General features: G+C 36.7%; 2 protein-coding genes across 6 annotated transcripts in view; one reads left to right on the forward strand and one right to left on the reverse strand.

The window, feature by feature from the left end:
* zfr (zinc finger RNA binding protein) overlaps nucleotides 1-4,976 on the reverse strand; it is a 19,437-nt gene extending 14,461 nt beyond the window's left edge. Inside the window, exons 1-5 of one of the 2 annotated variants that reach the window (XR_013796809.1) lie at nucleotides 4,831-4,976; nucleotides 4,531-4,612; nucleotides 1,350-1,632; nucleotides 784-928; nucleotides 311-526 (exon numbers count right to left, since the gene is read on the reverse strand). Coding sequence is in view for 1 of the 2 variants with exons in the window: in XM_079606463.1 (XP_079462589.1) it covers nucleotides 311-526; nucleotides 784-928; nucleotides 1,350-1,632; nucleotides 4,531-4,612; nucleotides 4,831-4,867 (763 nt within the window). In the remaining variant the exon portion in view is untranslated. The remainder of the gene's footprint in view (nucleotides 1-310; nucleotides 527-783; nucleotides 929-1,349; nucleotides 1,633-4,530; nucleotides 4,613-4,830) is intronic. The other variant, XM_079606463.1, reaches the window with a different exon arrangement.
* sub1b (SUB1 regulator of transcription b) lies at nucleotides 4,354-14,971 on the forward strand. Of its 4 annotated transcripts, none has more exons than XM_079606466.1 (5): nucleotides 4,354-4,638; nucleotides 11,607-11,676; nucleotides 11,753-11,872; nucleotides 14,323-14,431; nucleotides 14,601-14,971. In XM_079606466.1, exons 2-5 carry the CDS (start codon nucleotides 11,608-11,610, stop codon nucleotides 14,678-14,680), a joined length of 378 nt encoding a protein of 125 aa, XP_079462592.1. In that variant the 5' UTR covers nucleotides 4,354-4,638; nucleotide 11,607; the 3' UTR covers nucleotides 14,681-14,971. The 4 variants fall into 4 exon arrangements, with proteins under 4 accessions (XP_079462592.1, XP_079462593.1, XP_079462591.1 ...); XM_079606467.1 differs by having other exon boundaries at nucleotides 4,478-4,638; nucleotides 11,604-11,676; XM_079606465.1 differs by lacking the exon at nucleotides 4,354-4,638 and adding an exon at nucleotides 7,991-8,341 and having other exon boundaries at nucleotides 11,604-11,676.
* Nucleotides 14,972-15,766: the final 795 nt, after the last annotated feature.

The following is a 15,766-nucleotide window of genomic DNA, read 5'->3' on the forward strand; positions in this document are numbered from 1 at the left end:
GAATGGAAATGGCAGCCACCTACTGGTTACAATGGTAATTTAATGTCTTCCCGTTTTCCCACATCTTGAAACTTGTTATTTTTAATGTGATGACCAAAATATTATTTGTTCATCCTTCAAAGATTACACCATTTATAAAACTAAATTTAAATATGATAATATACGAGTTCTGAAGTGCTGGAAAAAGATGTGACGTACTTGTCTTAGTGACTTGTTTTATGGAACAACCAACATTTCATAAAATCAGATCAACAATCTGGGAACTAAGAAAACCCACAATTGCCTTTGAATAAAAGCATGATATTTTTACCAGAGTATGTGACTGCATTGGTGCTGTAGGTGGGACTCTGAGAGTATGATGGGACTACAGAGGCAGCTGCAGACTGCTGCACAGCAGAGGACACTGGGTAAATGGAGAAGGTAGAGGTGGCAGGGCTGGGGGTTGCTGGCTTTATGGATGTAACCTGACGCGTTTGCTGGGTCTGGGTGTAAGGAGTGGCGCCTTGGCTGTATCCAGTTTTAGGTGCTGGAGGAGTAAAACAAAGTTGTAAAAGATATTTTGCAATAGATCATTTAAAGGGTGACCTGAAGAAGATTATCGATTTCATTCTGTGCCCTCAAGATGGCATTGAAAAAATAAATTAAATGTTAAAGCTTTTATGGAACACTAAGGCTTTTCACATTTGGAAATGAACTGATATGAGAGAATTTACAAAGATAAAAAAAAAAGAGAACTATGAAAATATTTATTTCCATTTAAATGCCAAGATGTGTCCAGCGTACCGGTCTGATAGTAGGATTCTGCCACAGTCTGTTGTGGCTGGGCTGCTGCAGCAGCCACAGCCGGTGTAGCCACAGGTTGCTGGTAGTATTGTTTACTGTCATATGCTACAGCCGGAGCTGTGGAACGCACATATGAATAGGAGTCCTGCAACAGTAAAGGGACAAGTTATGCTGCATTTATTTGATCAAATACAGTAAAAATTACAATTCAAAATAACTTTTCTATTTTAATATATTTTAAATTGTATTTGATTCCCATTATGACAGCTGAATTCAGCAGCCATTACTCCAGTCTTCAGTGTCAACAGTTGTGCCATTTAATTTTTTTTTTTTAAACCGTGATACTTTCTAGACTCTTTGATGAATAGAATGTTCAAAAGAACAATTTTTCAAAATAGAAATTTGTAACATTGCAAGTGTCTTTACTGTCAATTTTGATCAATTTAATGCATCCTTTCAGGATAAAACCAATAATAGATTTTATTTTTTAATATTGCAGACAAACTTTTGAACAGTAATGTACTAAAGTAGAACTAAAAGTAAAGAGCAAATTTGCTCCTTTTTACCTGGTAGTTTTGTGAGGTGACCGGAGGTGGTGGTGGGGGTACCTCCTGCTGTCTCTGTGCATACCCGTAATCCGTGGCAGCGTGGGCTGGCTGGTATCCTGCATAAGCAGCAGCAGTAGCCGCAGCTGCTACAGCGACTGGTGCAGGCCTAGCAACAGCAACCGTGGCAGCTGTAGGGGCGTACGCTGCCGCTACAGTGTGCGCCGCCACCGGTGCTTGATGCACCGTATAGCTGGCCACTGTAGTGGGGTGGGTGTATGCTACCCCGGCGGCCGGCTGCTGACTGCAGAGAAGAGGACCAGAGTCTTGGATGACAACACTGACAGCTTATAGTCTGCCAACTTACCAACGTCTGTGCTGAACTAAAGCATGTGCAATTATTTAATATAAAATTAACATCTATAAGACATAAGGGTAGCTGACAAAATACATTTGCAAAGTTGACATGAGATGTAAAATGCAAGGATTAATTATACATGCATATGTAAAATAAAAATCATAAATGCCATAAAAACAATTGCTAACTTTTTTTAAATGCCAAGAAAAGAAAAAACCTTTAGAATTCTGTAGATATGATATTTTGAGATGTTAATGTTAACATCCAACTCGCTCCATAGTAATGGAGAAGGCTTAAGGCTCGCTCCAGAGAAGGCTTAAAGTCCGTGTGAACCGGAACTTGCAAACGACTTTTCATCCAGTGTTGTGATGTATTTCCAAGGGAAAATTGAACAGAGGGCAGGGTTTTACTTTAGGGCTCCTCCTCTCCATCTCTTGCTCATAGCAGACTAACGGTTTGAGGGGAGTGGTTAAGCATTTTCAACCCAACTCGTCAAACCTACATCATCAGAAAAAGGGCACCAGTCCAGACCTGAAGTAACTTTTCAGACTGTGATTAAAGACCACAGCAAACTATTTTTTTTCTTTGTATTAACTTGCACGGATTATTGTTCACCACAAGACTAGTAATATGCGCTAACAAAGTAAATAGGGTCAACTTTGATTTCATGTCAACTTTAAGTCTAGTCCTAGAGTAAAAAGCATTATTTGAACAGTCTTAACTGAAAGCAACATGTATGACATATCGTAAAATATGTCAGTGCTAGGGGTGTAACGATACCCTCATTTCACGATTCGATATATATCACGATACTGAACTCACGTCACGATACGATATTATTGCGATACTCCCAAGACATATGATAAAAGGTTAACAAAAAATGTACTGTTGATTAAAATGCTAACTTTGAGATTACATTGTGGGTTTAAATGAACAGGTTTGGACTTGGTGCTTGTAATTCAAGGACAATGGTGACACCAGAATAAAAATATTCATGATTCTGAAGCTGACCATTGCATTATTATACATTATAATCAACATTATATAGTAGTTTAATGTAGTACTGACACTAAAACTCTGAAAACATGATTTTTTTCTTATACAGTAATTTCTATTTTGGGTGAACTATCCACGATACATATTGTCACTATCCACGATACGTATTGTTGCGTTTTTGTATTGGGATATATTGTGGCACGATATATTGTTACACCCCTAGTCAGTGCCATTGTTTTTTTCCTCAAGATGCACACCAGTAATGTTTTTTTGTCTAAGACACGCTTATAAAAGCTACTTAAATGCCCTAATTGAACTAAGGCCTAATCCTGACTTGAACTAAGCCCTGTCTGTGAAACTGGGCAATTATCTAGGAGATTTAATTCATAATAGCCTTTTCTGATTGCTGGACATAATGCACCAAATACATTGGCTTGACAGAAGATACATGTAGAAGATCAAATCAGTGACAGATTAACTGATTTAGTGCAGCATTTTATTGACAAAAAGGCAGACAAAATGCCATCCGAATACCAATTCTCTCTTACTCTAATCGTCAATCGGTCTAAAAGCTAAAAATCACACATCTCGAGCTATAACACCATACACCAAAAGCATCTCAAATCTAGGCATCTAGAAGAGCTAAATTAATCAACTTGAGTCTAACCACTATCCACCCATGTATAAACTGCAAATATTTCCTAAATGTCAAGCCATTAAGCTCAATGTAATAGCAAACACTAAGGCCTTGGAAAACTGATCAGAAATATGATCCAGTTCATGAAAAATAAATCAACACATGGAACAGTGACAAAACACCTAAACAGGAATAGTGGAATTACTTTTAAAAACAAGTAACTGAAAAATGTCAACCTAGGCCAACTAACGTTAAACCCTTTAAAAAGTGGATCAGGAGTGACATTCAAAGAGTCCTTGAGGCGCAAGACATCGCCCTTCCAAAGCACACAATTTATAATTTATTCAGCTAACATTAGATTTAAAATTTTAGTTTAACGACGATAAAGTGTCAAATCATTTTTTTGTAATAGTGTGGCGCGACCACGTAAATTTGCCTTTTGCGCTTCCGTCTTAACACTTGTGTAAAGAAGAGCGTCGAGCTGGACGCGCATGCGCAGAGCTGCTCTAGTGCAGAGCTGGAGGAGAGATGACTGACAGCTGCAGTCCACTTCATTTTGGCTGCTCGGACTAAACTCAGTTTATCCAAACAAGTGAATATCAGAATGAGTCCACAACAGTTAATATCCAAAAAACGTCGCGTGTAGCAGATAAACTCAAGAAATAGGAGTCGTGTCTGTTTATGGGGCAAACCAGTACACGTAAACAAGTATTTACTAAACCTCGGCCATTAGTTTTAAACCAAAAATGTTACATTTAGAACTAAAAATTTACATATATTATAACACCAGTTCATTTTAAACTATGATCACCGGTTTAAATTGTGCACCTGCGGTCACTACACCAAATGTTAATATAAAAAGATAGCTTTAAATTATATGGCGGTATTATAACATCTTATTTGTAGTTTGTCCAGCATTTCAAAAATTTCCCTATGATACTCCCCAGAATCAAACATTTAAACGCCTTTCCCTATAAAAAATAAATAAAAAGACAAACATACACTATATGGGTATGTAACATGCATGTGAGAATGCATGCATCAGTTTCTCTCCAGCCGTTTATCTCCAGCCATAAAGCATAGCCAATCGCCTCCCTCCCCTACCCCCACCCCCACCCAAATCCAGCAACAAAGGCAGCGGGGCCAAATCCCACCATTACTGTAACTCCACCACCATCAGCGCAATCCCCATTAAACATCATGGCCCTTACCTGTACTGGGCCGCCGCACCGTGGGTAAATCCAAAGTAGTTGCCGGTGGCCATTTTGGCATCTTCACCAAGCCGGCTGGGCACTGAAAAAGAGACAGATTCATGGAGGGTAAGTGACTGTGTGAAATGGCAACCATGATGAAGAGCCGCATCATGCGGAGGAAGAAAACACGCAGGAAACTACGACGACAGAAAGCCGACGATCCACGCACAACCGAAACATGATCCCAAACACATCCTCTCCCTTTTTGAAACGCGCACTGATATCTCAATGTGCTTTAAAAAAAACTATTTTACTCACCATAGGTGAAGGAGACTACTGGACATATGGGAATCATTGGTTTCCTATTCTCTAACGAACTCTGACTCGTAACCCTGCCTTTTTATATGAGAAGGTCGTACCAGGATATGGCGCTTACCGCTCATGCGCGTTGGGCCTTGCGAGAGATGGGAAGTGTAGTTTTTCTTTAATCCAGTTTCAAGGTCGTTGACTACAACTTGTTATTCTGTACAGCCTTCACGTGCAATCGGAAGTTTTCTACTTCCCAATTCTGAAGTCGTGATTTCAGGGGGGGCAAACTAGTATTTACGATATTTCCGAGCACGTAAATGGCATTAAACAAAACATCTATGATTTTGATTCGGAAGTGCAAACGAATTGAAATATGGACCAGAATTGGTGCAAACTGCTGCTGTCCCACAACCCAAAAAACATATTTAAAAAGCATTTAAGTATTCAAATTTGAGATGTTTACTAAGATCATTTTATTATTGAATCCCATAATAATATTTAAAATATAAGTAAGCTTGCTTAATATATATATAAAATCATCATTTATTGGGTGCATTCAATTGGGAGGTGACTGTTGCGAACCCCTAATTTTCAACTTGTAAAAATGATATTGAAATGTTTTTTTCCATTGTTGTTTTAAATAAATATCTTTTTGATTTCTTTTAAAAAGTCATGTTAAAAAAAAAAATATATATATATATTTTAAAATCATGAAACTTAAAGTAAAAAAAAAAAAGTGTCTTGCATTGTCATGTCACTACCGAAACAGTGTGTGTTTTAGTACTTTGGCTGAGACTGATTTTAACCACACTGATTTTATCAAGAAATAGTCTCTCATAGCCTACTATACCATCATTTAGAAGGAAACGTGTTAAAAAGTTTGAAAATCTGTGTGTAACTTTAAGGAACATCACTACCAAACACCTTTTTGCAATTATGCAAACTTTTTGGGGTTTTATAAAATACAATTTAGTTTTTATGTTTGTACTGTTCAGAACTGTGCTAGTTAACCATGTGCTGATTATCCATCTTTGAGCTAGGCTCAAAGGTATCTAAAATTGTCACTACTGAAACATGTCATCATTGTTTTGGTATAGTGACAAAAGGGAACACATAATCATTTCTTTGTGTGAAATAAACAAAATTCTAGTACAGGTTAGTACAGTAGCCTAGTATCTTAATGTTTTAGTATGTGAGTTCAAATTCTGTAATGTGATGTGGTCGCCACCAAAACATTACTGTCACTACCGAAAATGTGCCGTCACAACCAAAATGTTTTGTCTAAAATCAAGTATATTGAATAATCAACTAAGATGTTATTATATTATATATTATGTATATGTTTGGTTCAGTGTATATTCAAACTAATGAATCCTTAACTTTGAAGTCAGTATGATTAACTTGCCTCTTTACAAACAAAATTGAATTCAAATTACAAGTCTTATAAATTACACTTGAAATATTGTTTTTTTTTTAACAGCAAAAAATATATATTTACAAGGTATAGATGTGAACAAACTATTAATAGGTCAATATAAGCCGTCTAAGATGTTAGTATATTATATATTATGTATATGTTTGGTTCAGTGTATATTCAAACTAATGAATCCTTAATTCATCAAAGCAAAGGATGCAAATAGAAGTGCTGCTTCAGGGTGTAAAAAACTCGGTGCTCTTTGGATGGGATACAGAATCTAGTTAGTTAAATTAGGAAGTCCAAGGCACTCGAAATATGTGAAAAAAAGTTAAAAAGCCTTTATTGATGGATGGCTCTAAACATTAAAAATGGTGACAGATCCACCTACGCGTTGCGGCTACATGCCTTCGTCAGGGTGTGCGTCACACCCAGGGGGGCAGTGTTCCGAAAGACATTGAAGCCGACCTGGGCGCCGCCATTGGCTAGCGGACCCCCACCTGCTGTTAGCATTCCATTGACTCCCATTCATTTTGGCGTCACTTTGACAGCGAATAACTTTACATCTGAGGCGTTTAAAGACACCGTTTGTCCATTGTTTATTTCTAAAGAAACACGAAAATGTATAAAAGGCTCCATTACCTTGTATCTTACGTTATGGCCCCGTAGAAGCAGTTTTTGTAAAAATAGGCTAATGATTGCGTCATACCCGCGCGACTCTGTCGCACAAGTCGAAAAATTACCGTATGGACAGGCAGAGAAGCTCGCAAGCAATCGGGAGGACGTGGAGGCATAAAGTCAAGGGAGAAGCCCATAGAGAGTGATAAAGTTGCTCCCGTTGCTAGCTCATGGACAGCAAATACCCACGCTCTCCGTCTCTGCGAGATTCGTAAGGGAATGATTCAGATTTCTCTCGGCACAGCTACTAGAAGACCTACAGGTTGCTCACGTCACATCTACGTCGCCAAGCTCAGTTTGAGCCTGCGCAGTTCGCCTTGCGATCAGGAAGTGAGTGCTTCTAATTGACTTCATTTCTCTCCGTTGAAACCTATGGGGTCGCTGTGTCCAGTTTATATACTGTCTATGGTCACACCCTGACGAAGGCATGTAGCCGCAACGCGTAGGTGGATCTGTCACCATTTTTAATGTTTAGAGCCATCCATCAATAAAGGCTTTTTAACTTTTTTTCACATATTTCGAGTGCCTTGGACTTCCTAATGAATCCTTAACTTTGAAGTCAGTATGATTAACTTGCCTCTTTACAAACAAAATTGAATTCAAATTACAAGTCTTATAAATTACACTTGAAATATTGTTTTTTTTTTAACAGCAAAAAATATATATTTACAAGGTATAGATGTGAACAAACTATTAATAGGTCAATATAAGCCGTCTTCTGAAACCATTTATTAATGTGTAATATGATAATTAACTGCACAAATAATAGAAATACCTTGGATATTATTATACAATTTGCATACATACAAAATGTGTGGAAAAAGATAATTTATAATAATACAAATTATAATAATAAAACAAAGATTTCATGGTGACTTTAAGCATTGAAAGTGTGTCATCACAAATAATTAGTATAAAACTAATAAGAGTTAAAAAACCCATTTGTTATTTCCCCACCATAATCCAACTTCTGGGTATGACTTTTATAACAGCCGAACAATAGCAATTAGGCTATATGGTCTTTTATAGCAAAATAATAGTATTTTTAGCACACCTGATTACAATTCCTGCAAAATCACGGTAGGCTATGATCTATATTGTTTGAAATGCGTTAGGGCCTATAATGACCATTAATGTCTTTTAAATTACATGGTTCATATAGCATATAACAGAAGCTAGGTTGTAAAATCAAGAACTTCTCGTTCTTACTGTTTTTTAGTTAGTCATATATTTACCCGATAATTATATTTAATAATTATCTGACCAGGGGGGGACTCGATTTTCTCATGACACCGGTAAAGGATCAATGAGAACTACATTTCCCACAATGCCCTCTAAGACGTTATTAGCCTTCTGGTTGGTTCTCGATTCCTCGACTTCCCGCCGCTAAGCGTGACTGACTGTTATAACCCACTGCACAACGTAAACGTAAGTCCTATTCAATTAATATAAAAGCGAATAGTTAACCGTCAATTTTAGACATGCACTTGTTAAAGGAGCGCACAAACATGAAGAATTGTATAAAGACAAATCATACAAAAACGGCATGTGTCATTCAGGGCCTATTTTTCCACCTTAGATTTGGGATGCAGAGGCCCTTGATCAGCCCGCTATCTCGCCGGTGTTTGAACTACAGCAGTTAGGGTCTTAGTTGAACAAACCAATAAAGCAATTTAATGTCGTCCGTCCCCGTATGTGAAAGCAAATTGCTGAAGCGAAGTCAGTATTGATCAGGGAAGCCTCAACTCTGTCTCTTGCTTTATGGATATTTTCGACCAAGATGACAATCATATCGTAACAGTTAATTACTCTGCGATCGGCGGAACGGAAGGGATGCTCAGCTAGTTCTGACAGCTTTTAAAAATCCATGCAAAAATCAATCGTGTCTGTATGAAGCATAGAGCTAGGAAATGTGTGTTGCATGTGGTTTTAGAATGTTTACTTTAGTACTTTTTAAGAAACTGTTGGTCGACTCGTTCAAATAAACCTAATTTTCCCATAGTAATAATGGAAACCCTGGGAATATCAGTGAATCTTACAATTGATTCCAGGTCAGAGAGAAAGTCTCGAAATTGAATAAAATCGTTAATCTGAAACTGTTTAACGTTACAGTGCCTGTCCTCAGATTTCACCCATTGCAATATTACTAATAGTTAGTAGGTGAACCATTACTATTAACAAATAAACATTTTAAATAATTTGGTATATCAGATAAATTTGTTTGTTCTGATCACTTTTTTTTTTGCATAAAGCAACATTGTTTAACTCTTGTGCAGTGATGACAAATTGGATGTATGGCATTTGTTGTTATTTCATGATTTTTGTATTATTATTAATGAACCTATTTTCCAGCATTTATTTACTTTACATTTAAGTAAAATTTTGTTTGGAAGTTAATTAGAAGATAATTCCATTATGTTCTGTAATGTTAATATAGCCTAGAAGGTAGGTAAGTATAAAGCACATGTTTTTACACCAAGGGCCCATTTGGTGAATAGAGATCATATACAGGTGAAACTCGAAAAATTTGAATATCGTGCAAAAGTTAATTTATTTCAGTAATTCAACTTAAAAGGTGAAACTAATATATTATATAGACTCATTTCTCACTTTGCATGTAATTTCAAGCCTTCTGCTGAAGGAAGCTACCCTGGAAATCCAGAGTTCTCGCAAGAGCACAATTTGAATTTGCTCAGCAAGTTCACTTTGGTGTCGAGAAATAATGCTCATTAAATATGCCCCTCTATCTGAGCTGCACCGATCACATCGGGTTATCTGATATAGCACGGGCCAGAGGCTAGATGACATTAGTCATTAGTAAACATTGCAAGATGGCTATGGATAAACACCAGTTGTTTGAAACGGCTTTGGGCGCTACAATGAAAGATTTAGACTTGCCTTTTTCTCTAGAAGAGGAACAGAAGACGGCGCTCGAATCGTTCCTTTGCGAGAAGGAAGTTTTTGCTGTTTTGCCGACTGGATACGGCAAAAGTATAATCTACCAGTTAGCTCCGCTCAAGTTTGAACCCGAAGACAGACACGAGAGGCGGGGAACAGAGTAGACATGATAAATTTGAAGTTGCAAAAGAAAGAACGCCGTGGATCAGGAGGTGAGGTGAAATAACAGACTGCAAAAGCCTGGACTTAAGTTGGACCCAACTTTTCACATGTAATCAACATTTTCCTAAGTACTAGATGTGTTGGGCTATTTAACATGACATTTTAATTATATTATGCTGAAATGATCGAAATTACTCGGAAAAAGATTTGTTAATTTTGCTGAACGAGATTCAAAGATTCCCACTACTACTCCGCTGGTAGCTAAGCGTATGGGCTTAGTGATACGTCACCCCGTGTATTATTGTGATTGGTCGTAGTGTTAGCCAATTGCGTGCAGTGAGATTCTCAAATGCATGCTTGGTGCCGCCCCTCGAGCTGGCCGATTTTCATTAATCGACACCAGACCATTAATCTTTCAGATTTAGGTCTGGATTTCCAGGCTAGAAGGAAGCATGAAGTGCTCTAAAATGTCCTGGTAGACAGCTGCGTTGACTCTGGACTTCAAGGGATAGTTAGTGATTTACTCACCCTCAAGCCGTTCGAGATGCATATGTCAATCATTTTTCAGACGAACACATTTTCAGTTATTTTAGAAAATGTCTTAGATCTTTCAGTGGTTACAATGTCAAGTTATGGGGTCCACTTCCTTCAAGTCCCAAAAATGTGCATTCATCCTACATCATATGCCGGCAACCATCTCCCGTGAACGTGCGTCGACCGTTGCCGGAAGCCAGTTATTTTCTTTTATAAAGTTTTAAATATGTATATTTTAACGACAAAATCTTGTTTATCCCCCTGGAGCCGGATGGATTACTTTTGTGAAGGATGCATGCACATTTTTGGGACTTGAAGGAGGTGGACCCCATAACTTGACATTGTAACCACTGAAAGATCTAAGACATTTTCTAAAATAACTGAAAATGTGTTCGTCTGAAAAATGATTGACATGCATCTCGAACGGCTTGAGGGTGAGTAAATCATGGGTTTAATATCATTTTTGATGAATGATGAATCATTGAGGCAGTAATTCATGCAAAAGGGGTCCCAAACCAAGTACTGAGTACATATGCATGATTATACTTTTCAGAGGGCCATTATTTCTGTATTTAAAATCCTTTTTTTTTTTGTTTTGATTTCAAGTAATATTCAAATTTTCTGAGATTTTGAATTTGGGGTTTTCATAAGCTGTAAGCCATAATCATCAAAATTATAACAAATAAATGCTTGAAATATCTCACTTTGCATGTAATGAGTCTATATAATATATTAGTTTCACCTTTTAAGTTGAATTACCGAAAATAAATTAACTTTTGCACGATATTCAAATTTTCAGAGTTTCATCTATATATATATATATATATATTATAAAACAGGGTTTCTCACACCTTTTGACTAATAGGCCTACATGTCCACATATTCTTTAAATGTTTGTGACTGTTGGTTAAGGATATAAAATAATTATTTTGTTGAGATTGCTTTTCATTAAAGCTGATAATGCCTTGTAACATGTATATTGATTCACAACAGAAATGTCCATGTTTTTTAAGATTATTGTTAAGTTCTTTAAGTGGCCATATGGGGGCAGTGTTGAATAATAGTTGACATAAAAATGATTCTTGTTTGTGTTCAGCAGCATGCCTAAGACTAAAGAAGTGCTGTCTTCCTCTTCTGGCAGTGATTCAGACAGTGATACAGAAACAAAGGTATGAACATGAACATGAAACTATAATTTTTAGTTCTGATTTAGTCATTAAATGTGTGTCCTTATTTTCACCAAAGGCCAAAAGAAAGAAGGCCAGCGCTCCTGAGAAGCCTGCAAAAAAGCAGAAAAGCGGAGAGACCTCCAAACCGAGCGGCTCTGCTAAGAGTGACAGAAACAATGAGGATAACATGTTCCAGGTTGAGTTTTTATTATTATTAATTTATTATATACTTATTACAAAACTACTTAGAAAGTATGGGTCTGAATCGTCACTGGTCTCATGATTGAATTTGATTATAATGATCATGTCAACGATTCGATTTGATATCATGTTGTGTTGCAATATTGAAAGTTACAATAATGCTCACACCCACGCATGCAGACTCTAGCACACGCATGGACACTGTGAATGTTAAAATAGTGGTTGCATTTTTTATTACTCGCTTTTGTAATCACAAAGTGCATAAATGATGAATGACGTCAGAGAAACGTGAGTAGGCTATAACTACTATAATCAGTTATGGTCTATTACCAGAGCTGATCAGTCCTATACGCACACTACGCAAGTTGCGTAGGCCCCCGCAAATTACTCAATGCCCCGCCTCCCCTTCGTGTCAAAGCGCATCAATCAAAGTTTACAACATCGATGAGAAAATTAAACAGAACTATCCTGTTCACGAAAAGAGAGAAAAAATCACACCATGAGATTGAATTGCAGGAACAGCCATCAGGCAGACTTGTGTGCTCTCCTCTCCAAGTTTGATGTCAGCAAAGAACAGTTAAGTTGATGTGCATCTCTCTCTCTAGTCTCTCTGTCTATGTAACCCAGCTGGGCAGTGCATCTTTTGGTCTTTCTGTTTCTTGCTTGCTAATGCCGGCCACTTCCAGGGCTGTGTTCTGTGACTTTGTGCCTGACAAAAAAAGTGAGAGTGAAATACAACTATTTATTACGTTTGATAAACGACAAAGGGCAACAGTGTTTGTTTATAAACTGCAGCTCGGAAAAGATAACCGCGTCGCGCGTTAACATGCGTTCTAACGCGCACTTTCCAGCAAAACATCTGTGGGGACCAGTTCAATATGGGCGTGATGGCACTCCTCATTATAGGCGCACATACTTTTAAAACAAGACAATTATTATCTAGTCCCTCAAGTCAGTTTAGTTACAACTCTGCAATGAAGCAAGATGGAAAGCAATGTATTGACATTGACTGTTGATTATAGGCTATATTGCATTTAAAATGTTGATTGGCTGGACATACTGGTCAATATGGATGCACATCCCTCAGTAAATAATAACCATCAAGTAGCAAGTATTGCTTTAATCATTTAAAACATAGTGACATGCTATGGCAAGCCATTTTAGCTTTTATTCATTCATAGGAAGCATTTTTGATAGCAATAATTAAATGTGTACTATTTTAATGTGTAATTCTTTAGTGTGACAACATTTTAAACCAAATACAATTCAATTCTATATCTCCCTGGAAATTAAAGAAGCCTAATATCAATTTGGATTTGGCTCATCAGAGGAAAGGAGTAACTCATCCAAATGTATATAGACGGCAATATTTGGACATAAGAAACCAATTCCCTTTTCACGTACCTATATTCCCAGATGGTTCGAAGGTGGAAAATAGTGTAACAGCAGCAATGGTGACTGGACATCAACGCTATGGAATTCGTATACCAAAACAATGCTCAATTTTTTTCTGCTGAAGCACGTGCTTTACTTCTAGCTTTGGAGCATATTGAAAATACACAACAAAAAAATTCTATAATTTTTACAGACTCGAAATCTTGCCTTCAAGCATTGGACACTTTAAAAATTGATCATCCTTTAGTGGACTGCATCTTAACGAACGTGGCTTATCTACTAAATCAGTTCTTCAGTATTATCTTTTGCTGGGTTCCAGGACATGTTGGACTTTCAGGAAATGAACGAGCTGATGCAGCTGCTAAGGACGCTCTTAATCAGGAAGTTATTGAATGTCAAATTCCTCCCTCAGATATCAGACCGATTATTAATCAATATATTTTAAAGAAGTGGCAAGAAGTGTGGAATATGTGCAAGAATAATAAGTTGTATGAAACTCATCAGGAAATTACAAACAGACTTTTTATCAATTTTAAAACTAGACTTGATCAAGTGGTCTACACCAGATGTCGTATGGGGCACACAAGTTTGACCCATGCTTTTTTGCTTAAAGGTGAAGACCCAACTTTATGCATGTTTTGTAAAATTCCCTTATCTGTCAAACATATTTTATTGGATTGTCCTGGAGTTTATACAAGCAGAAGGCTCTTTTATGAAGTTACTTCACTTAAGGGCATATTTAATGAGATTATGCCTGAAAAGGTTTTGGATTTTTTTTTATAATTTGTTAATTTAAAAAATCTTGTATAATGACTTGTTGTTTGTTCTGTTTTTATTATATTTATATGATATTTGTATTTTTGTAATAGAATTTTTGCCATAAAAATAGCTTTGAATGCTGAAATGGCATTAAATAAAATAATCTGAATCTGAATCTTTAGTGTGACAGTTTGACTGTAAGCAGTGTTATTGATTAGTGATAAATCTGATATTTACTGTTCTTCATATTAATTGTCATTTGTGGCTCATTCATGTTCTGGTATGTGACAGATTGGGAAGATGAGATACGTCAGCGTCAGGGATTTCAAAGGCAAGGTTTTGATTGACGTTCGAGAGTACTGGATGGACCAAGCTGGTGAAATGAAGCCTGGAAAAAAAGGTAACTATGCAGGCATATATATATATATATATATATATATATATTTGTCATTCTACATGTTTGACGTTTGACCTCTTAGTCAAACATCTTTAAGTGCAGGTGAAATATTTCATTTCAAATATTTCTTATAGTTGTTTTTGTTCCATCAATTGTATTGAATCACCCTCAGGCATCTCGTTGAATCCTGAGCAGTGGAATCAGCTGAAGGAACAAATGTCGGACATCGATGATGCAATTAAAAGACTGTAAGATCACTTTGTGCAGTGAATGGTTGGTTGGTTCTTTTTAGAGTTCCATACTTTGGTACATAGGGATTTAACAAAATGTTTCCTGTTTCAACTTGTACTATATGTATGCTGTTAAATTTGAAGAGACTTCTTTTGTTATGTTATTGTTAATTTCCAACAGTCTGCTGTTAAATTTTGATGTGTGTGCATAAGTCTTGACTGGGTGATTGTTATTTTAATAGTCTAATAGCTGTATTCTTCTCGTACTCTGCCTACACAATAAAGGCTTTTTTGGTTTGGAGTTTTCAGTGGGTCATTTTGAGTATGACTTAAATGCTTACTAGCTTTAAAAATTTAACCCATGTTATGATGTTTTGTTCCCTAAACCATGTTAAAATGCAGATTTTTAAACTCAAACTTGTTGTGATCCTGACAATAAACAGAGCAGTAATGGATGACCTAAAATGAAGGCGTTTGGCACTTTATGATACTTGTTGTGTCCAGTCCTGAGTGCTTGTGTGTAATTTGCTCACCCTCGCGTGGGAGCAGGAATTATAATGGCCCGTTCACCCACTCAAATATAGACCAGACTCCAGAATAAAAACAGCCCTTTCACTTGACTATCCAGAAGAGCCATCTTGCATCAATTGCATTTGCTGTCTAAATTAAATCAATCTTAAATCATGGTAGCCACTGTATTGCCAGCATGTATTTGAGACAATATGGTTTATGGTGTTGCGTGCAAAGGAAGCATTATTCAGACGGTTTCTGTAAGAGGAAACCACAGTTTGAGCATAATTTTTTTTAAGATTCAGAGGTCCAATGTGAGTAAACAATTACAAAATTTATTTATTTGTATATATATATATATTTTCAGAACTGGTTGACTGAGCAAAATTCCTATTTCAGACACACACACACACACACACACATATATATATACACAGCACATATACAAATATATTTTAGGGGTGTAACAATATATCGCAATACTAAACTGCAACAATAAGTATCGTGGATTGTGACAATATGTATTGCATATAGTTTACCCAAAATAAAATTTCTGAGGAAAAAATTTAAGTTTACAGAATTTTAGTGTCAGTACTAC

The sequence above is a fragment of the Phoxinus phoxinus genome (genome assembly GCF_949152265.1).
Source record: "Phoxinus phoxinus genome assembly, chromosome: 3".
NCBI lineage: Eukaryota > Metazoa > Chordata > Actinopteri > Cypriniformes > Leuciscidae > Phoxinus > Phoxinus phoxinus.

Excerpts from the sequence above, each read along its gene's own strand:
- sub1b (XM_079606466.1), top strand. The coding sequence starts at position 11,608 with ATGCCTAAGACTAAAGAAGTGCTGTCTTCCTCTTCTGGCAGTGATTCA. Across the intron at positions 11,873-14,322 it reads ATGAGGATAACATGTTCCAG|ATTGGGAAGATGAGATACGT; the intron begins GTTGAGTTTTTA and ends GGTATGTGACAG. Across the intron at positions 14,432-14,600 it reads AATGAAGCCTGGAAAAAAAG|GCATCTCGTTGAATCCTGAG; the intron begins GTAACTATGCAG and ends AATCACCCTCAG.